This window comes from Pteropus vampyrus, unplaced genomic scaffold (assembly GCF_000151845.1).
Source record: "Pteropus vampyrus isolate Shadow unplaced genomic scaffold, Pvam_2.0 Scaffold76, whole genome shotgun sequence".
NCBI classification, from domain to species: Eukaryota; Metazoa; Chordata; class Mammalia; order Chiroptera; family Pteropodidae; genus Pteropus; species Pteropus vampyrus.
The window spans coordinates 5,869,670-5,877,245 of NW_011888857.1; the positions used below are offsets into that span (position 1 = coordinate 5,869,670).

A 7,576-nucleotide genomic window follows, 5' to 3' on the forward strand; every position below is an offset into this window, starting at 1 on the left:
AATAAAATAAAATAATTTATGTCTCAGCTCACATATTATCTTATTAAAAACAGAGCCCCTGATCACCCTTTCAAGGAATACTCCTTCCTTAAAGTCTCCATTGCATTTCTTAAATTATGTCCTATGTAGCTTTTGTTATCATTGCAAATTATCTTACTGTTTATATGTTTATTGTTTATCTACTTCTATTACAATGTAATTTCTTTGAAGGCTAGTACCTTTTTCACAGCATCACCAGTTTCTAATTTAAGAAATATTTGTTAACATAAATGAAGCAAATCCTCCATAGCTGCCATTTTACATGAGAAAATTACAAAATATTTTGCAGTTTATCCTGCATATTATATAACATAAGAAATGTATTATTTTCGACACTAAAATACAGCTTGTGCTGTATAATATGTAAAGCTTATAAGAAATTATTGTGCACGTATATGATCTTAAAAAGGTGGGAGATTTAGAAGGTATTTCTTGTGTGTTTGTGAGTACTTTTTTCAGAAAAATGTATTTTTTTTATGAACAACAAAATATACATTGCAAAGACAAATGTGCTTCTAATTTCTCATCTCCTGACAAATAAACATTCATAAGATATTATTCATGTCTATCTTAATTCATTTACATGAAGATGGAAGTCCTTAGAGAAATGTGGGTGTAATATCAGCTGTTGGCTTTAGAAAGACCATGAGGGGTTGTGATTCCAAAGGCTTTCCCCTTAATTTTATTTCTGCAATAAAATCACCTTTGTATATCCTGAAAGATCATTTAACATTCTTGGCTCTCTGCTCTAGGTGAACTCTAGGTCTCTTGTATGTAGGATGAATAGCATGTTTATTAATTTATCTTCATTTGTCTATTTAATCGATAACTATGTATCATGCTCCCATTATGTGCCAGACACACTGTGGCAAAAAGAGTTCTCATTCTTTTAATACTTAGTCACAAAAGTCTATGTAGGTCACCTATCTTGTGTCATCTGTAATATGGATGTATTATGCAGGCTTTCTTGAGTGAAAATTTATGAGATCAGATGTGATAGAAACTTTTTTTTTAATATGGAAGTTTGAGAGATAGTTTTTATACCATAAAGTTGTTTTTACATTCCAGTAGCTGAGGCTAACTATAATTCATAAGATATTGCCAAATAAATAATTGATGGTTTGAAAAACCAAGGTCGAGACTCAGATTTTGAGGTTATTATTATTTATATTAGGATAGTAAACTGAGACTTCTTTCATTGAAAATGTTATGAGAACCAAGTTGGAATGTAAAGATGTTTTCATAATATTTATGAGATATTGAAGGTTATTTGAAGCCCAGGTAGAACATTCTTAGGAACTAGACACCTGAAGAGCATAAAGAAGTCTCAAATAAAGATATAAAGATGATGGAGAGAGGTGATGAGCAATTTCATTAAACTGAAATTTTTTTATCCATTTTGAAGTGAAATAGCATTTCTATCTGACTTTATGACTACGGTTTATGAGCCTCATATATATCTTACATGAAATTTGTTGAAATTAACCTCTAGTAATAGAAAACACTATAGTTCACGGTAGCAAAAGGAATGACAAGATACTGGAGGTTAAAGAGAGAAATTGTTATCACAGAAAGGCAATCTCCATGATCTCAGTCACTAATAATAATAATTACTATGCTTACTGAGTGTTTTGCAGGTATTAAAAATTCTTCGCAGTATGTTACTTTTTGAGACATAAAATTTTCTCATCACCCTTATAATGTAAGTTTCATTATTATTTCATGTTACAGAGAAGCATAAAGAGTTTGAGGGATTCAAACACAGTCATTCAATGGAAAAAGTTATAACCTGAACACAGACTGACATTGGAGGCCTTTATTTAAACACTGCAACATATAGCCTCTCACGTTGAATCCAGACTATGGGATGGTATGGTCTAGGTAAACAGTGATGGAGAAAGGAGTAGAAATGGGGAGGAGGAAAGCAGAGAATGGATAAGATGAAGGAGAAAAAACTCTACAATAACCCCAAGCTCTATAATTTTCCCATGAAGTATTACGTAACTATACCAATCTGTATAACCCACATGTACTCAAAATACACATATTCATTCTCTGTGCTTTTATGACCATATGGCTCTGCATACAACTATTTTCTAATTGTAGATGTGTCCCAAAATTGTGAGATGTGGGACTCAATATCAAGTATTTTTTGTTTCCCATAGCACCTAGTACATGGTGGTGACACAAAAGGCATTCATTCAAAGCTATTTAGCTATTGACTGACTAAATAGATTACATAAAGTCAAATCAGGAATAAGATTTAATGTAAGAAAAAACACTGCAACAGAATTTTTAAAAACTCAGAAAAGGCTGAGCTGTCTCAGGATTGTGGGAATTCAACATCTTTCTAGGACTTAAAGCATAGTGCAGAATCATGCCAGGGATGTCAAAGGAAAAAAAAAAAAATTAAAGACAGTCTAGTTGAACTTTAGGATTATACATGACTATAATTTTCTGATTCCGTCAATACTATAAAGAGTCGTTTCTCTTTTAAAAAAGTAATATTATGTAGCATGATTTGGATATGGTAGGAGATTAGCATAATTGATGTAAAGGTTTTTTAAATAAATTTTTAAAAATCTCATAAAACTGAATCTTGGTGAAATGAATTATATTTGACGTAGTCTACAAAATCAGGCAGGCTTCCCTAAAACTATTAAGTATTATCTTAGTTACTTGGTTAAATTAACATCAAATATGACAATCACACAGGAGTAAAGTTGTTAAAATATCTAGTTATTCATTCAAAAGCAACATTTGTCCCAAAGATCTAAACTTTAAAAACAAAAACTATTAGAATTCATTAAATGTTTTTATTAATTCTTTTATTGCAACACTTTCTAGATATCTTGTTAGATTATCTTGTTAGTTATGAAAAGGTTTTGGTCATAGATCAGTGAAGAAAATGCCTGTGTGAGAATCAAGTCCCTGGGAAGTAGTTTTAGCCTGGCTCTTCAGAATCATTTCATAGTAAGAAGGAGATACAGCAAGAGCTTTAAAATGAATCAGGCTTAAATGTTCCATCTCCTCAATTCTGTATCAAAACACCCACAGTTCAAAGTGGTGGTTAAGAGGCAATCTCCAATTTATGAAATTGCTAAATATATACAGTACATTATTGCAAAAGAAGACTATGAATTCAATCATCTTACTTGCTTATTTTTCTAAGTAAAATCAATGCTAAGCTGTGATCACAAAAATGGAAAGTTCGTGATAGCAGACAAAGCTTTCTTCATTTTGAAAAATAACTTCATTGGAAAATATAGGGGCACATAGAGAACAACATAACAAATATAACACATATCAGGTAAATGTCAATCTGAATTAAATGTTAAAAAGCATCATTCAATTATATATGTTATATATAATATTTACATAATTTTATAAAATTTTGTATATAAAAGTATATGCATATACATATGTATAAAATACATATACACATGCACTACATATATCTAATGTATATATAAATGCATATACTATATTACATATAATGCATATAATATACACATATGCATTATGAATTATGTATATGAATTAAAGACTATCCGTGTCTGTATAATTATTAGAAGATAAAACATTTGGAAACCAGAAGTATTTGTAAGCATGCTTAGTGTTGTTTCACTCTGTCTTTCCCCAAATGCAATTGTGCCCATGAATTTGATGTATATCTTTCTACTTTATCTTTTTATCTGAAATGTAGTCAAAACAAAATACGTTTTGTGTATTTGAGCAATTGTTACATATAACACATATAATTTTGAATTATTTTCATTGAACAGTATATGTTATAGATGTATCAGCATTGATGCAAATGAGTTTATATTTATTCATTAATATTAATTTTTGATTACTACTTGAAAATAGTAAAGAACAGAAAATATATGAAATGTATATATTAATTCTGTCAATAAGCATTAACATTATTTCCTTTTATTATTACAGATATTGCTGTATTTATTATCCCTATATATGTTTCCAACTACAAATGAATAAGTGTAAATTCTAAGATATACACATTTAATAACTGATTTTTAATAATTATACTCCTGTCACTGCTGTATCAGAATTTGGTACCATCAGACTTGAATTTTTACCAGTGATGGTGTTGAGATGTTATCTCATTATTTTTATTCACATTTTCATTTTTCCAGTGATGTTAAGTATCTGTTATTTTGTTAAAAAAATTGTATTAAATGTAGCAGATTATAAAAAGGTACATGGGTCTTAAGTGTACTTTTAAAAATTTATATACATTTTCAGTCTATGGCCATGCCCGATCCTGTCTGCTCTTGGAAGCTAAGCAGGGTTGGGCCTGGTTAGTACTTGGGTGGGAGACCACCTAGGAAAACCAGGTGCTGTAGGTGTAAAAAATAAAAAATAAAGGATTGTAAGCTGACAAGGTTCTTGTGACCTGTGAGGTCAACCAAGGGTTGTCTCGCCTAAAAAAAAAAAAAAAATTATATACATTTTAAAGGAATATTGTTGTATGCATATTGATTTAGGATTGTTATACCATTCTCTTGGACCATATCAAACGCCCTTCTTTACACTAAAAATTTTTAACATCAAGTCTACTTTGAATGATACTAGTATTTAAACACAAGCTTTGTTTTATTACTGTTTGCATAGTTTATCTTTTCTTTCCTTATTATTTTACTTATAGACCTCCTGTTTATATTTACAGGTGTCTTTAGTATAAATCATAAAGTTTTTGTTTAATGTAGTCTTATAATTTTAGCCTTATATACTTGGAATATTTTGACCATTTAAAAAATATAATTACTGACATACTTAAGTTGATATTTACCATTTTATTATTCATTTTCTGTTTTAGTTCATCTTTTTTATATCCAACAATCAACACCTGGACTATAATGCAGTTATCTTTGTATTCAGCCTGCTTGTGGAATACTTATATTTTTGAATATGTGGTTGATGTCTTTCAAAGCTTTGGAAAATTTTTAGCTATTATCGCCACAAATATTGCTTCTGCTTGTCACTCCTTCTGGGACAATATAAAATATTTTAGAAATTTAGAAATCATCTTAAACATTTATAATTCTCTTTCTGTTTACTTTTCACTCTCACTCCAATATCTGAATCAACTCTAGGTATGTTTCTCTTGTTTCTCTCTCTATATTGATAGATTTCATTCTCTCTCCACATGTCTAGAAATAGTTTTATTACGTGTCAGATATTGTGTATAAATGAACCAAAAATTCCTCAGATGATATCCTCCACAAGAGAGGGTCTAGACATCTTTTCACTGTTAGACAGAATGATGACTGATAACTTCAATCTAATCAAGAGTTCATCTTGGGATAGGTTGAAAGTTTAGTAAAATGCAAATTACTTCTGGATTGGCCCTGTAGCTTAGGTATAGACTTTCCAAGCTTTTGATTGAGAGCAATGCGGGTGTTCATCTTCTCAAGTCTAAAATACTATGATTCACTTCTCTGATTAAGAGTTTTCTATATTAATGTGTGCTAGATATATGTTTTGGATATTAGAGAAAATTACATTGGGAGTTTGATAGATGAGTACTGAGTGAACAAAGAAATATATTATTTTAAAATCACTCTATTCTTTTGTTCTAAGTAAGCTAAATAAAAGAGAAATATTTATTTCCTGTAATCTTGTAAAGTTGATTCAAAAATGAAAAAAAGAAAATAAAGTGAGAGGCATTAAGAAATTTTACCATAATTATTAAGCAATAGAAAAGTAATTCTGAATTATATGACCAATTCCTTCCTCTATATTATATTCACCTTCCATATATAAATTACCTATTCTCCATGCATGACTCTTATGAAAGGCGAAGGTAGGCACCCAGTGGGAATTGTGGCTTATCCCGACCATACTCAATTGTAATGCCATGAGAAATTAATAAAACCAAAATTAAATAGATGAGGTAAAGGGGTGAAGAAAATCTGTAAATTGTGGTGATGGTAGCACAGCTTGGTGAACTTTAAATGTGTGACTTTTATGGCATGTGAATTATGTTATAAAGATGGACTGTCACCCACCTTCACATTATCTTTATATGAATAGAGTTCATGGTTAAGAGAACAACTTTCTTTTAGACCTTGACCTGCAGAACTCTGATTTAAGATTTCCAAAATGAAAAGTGTCAACGACTACTTCCATTTGCTTTATAACTCATTCATCCAGAGTTAATACGTGGCATGTGCATTGGTGCTTTAAAGCATGTTTATTTATGGTGTTATAGAACAAGTATACCCAGTAAGGTGAAAAATTAAGCTGTGAACTCACAGAGCCTGAACCTTGTCTCAATTTACTGCAGCAGCCAAAAACAAGGGAAAAAATTGGGTTCCAAAGGGAATATCAAACACTTGGAAATTCTAAAATCATCTTATATGCACAGCATCTGGACCTGCATTAATAAATCAAAGGAAACAATAAACACACCCAAGCTTCATCTGCTAAAACCAAAGTTGTGTTGGTGCATAAATGTAAACTTACCCGGTCCAGAGCTGCTTTCTTCAGCTCATTTCTGGCCACAGCTAATTTTTGTTCCAGATCAGTAAGCTGCTGGGCCTGTAAAATGAAGGAAAAGTAAAGCTTTTCAGTAAATTCTATAATCGTTTCTCCACTTTAAGCATCTGTCATTCACTGACAAAGAATAAAAAAAAAAAAAAAGATCTTGGAAAATTCATTTAGAAATTAGGTTAAAAGTACTGTATTATATGGTCATTTGGTTAAGTTGCAGAAAATGATGTATTCTAGATGAATATGCATTAAATATGCACTAGAACAAAATATCCAGCTGCAAAGTTCCAACTCAAGTCCCTGAAAATAACTTCTAATATAAATTCATCTGTATGTTTCTAGTTCTATGGATTGAATTATGTTCCTCTAAAATTCTTATGTCGAAGCTCTAACCCATCCCTATGTGATTATATTTAGAGACAGGCCCTTTAGGGAGGTAATTAAAGTTAAATGACTGCAAAAAGTGGGACCCTAATCCCCCCTACTCAGGCTCACACAGAGTAAAGGCCATGAGAGGACTCCATGAAAAGCCACCATATGCATGCCAGGGAGCATTCTCACTAGAGACTGAATCTGCCAGCATCTTGATCTCAGACTTCCAGCACTCAGAACGGCAAGACAATAAATTTCTGTTGTTTATGCCACTCATACTGTGGTATTTCATTACAGCATCCTGAGAAGCCTAATATAATGGTATTCACTCTTTTTATTATTGAGTTTTAGTCTAATACACTTCTCTAACCCACCATAGCTCTGTACCTTTGCAAATGACATAATTGTGCTATTAAAAGAGCAATGGCCTCAGATTTGGAAGGTGTGTTTTAAAATCCTGCCTCCACCAATTTCTAGCTGTATTTTGTAGCTATATAGTGACAAGAAGATGCTCGGCAGGCTCATAAAGGGCGTGCAGGAGAGACTCAGGACCTCATAGCTCAGAATCTCTGTATACCGCTGGACTTTGCCTGCCTCCTATGTTTAGCCAATAAAAAGAATCTAAAGCTGGAAGGGACAGAGGACCTTT

At 31.5% G+C, this 7,576-nt stretch overlaps 1 protein-coding gene across 4 annotated transcripts in view; it reads right to left on the minus strand.

Annotated features, from left to right (window-relative positions):
* The window catches only part of LUZP2 (leucine zipper protein 2), a 415,565-nt gene that overhangs the window by 58,874 nt on the left and 349,115 nt on the right, over positions 1-7,576 (minus strand). For all 4 annotated transcript variants that reach the window (XM_011362583.2, XM_023532082.1, XM_023532081.1 and 1 more), the window contains one exon: positions 6,529-6,603. In XM_011362583.2, coding sequence (XP_011360885.1) covers positions 6,529-6,603 — 75 coding nt within the window. The remainder of the gene's footprint in view (positions 1-6,528; positions 6,604-7,576) is intronic.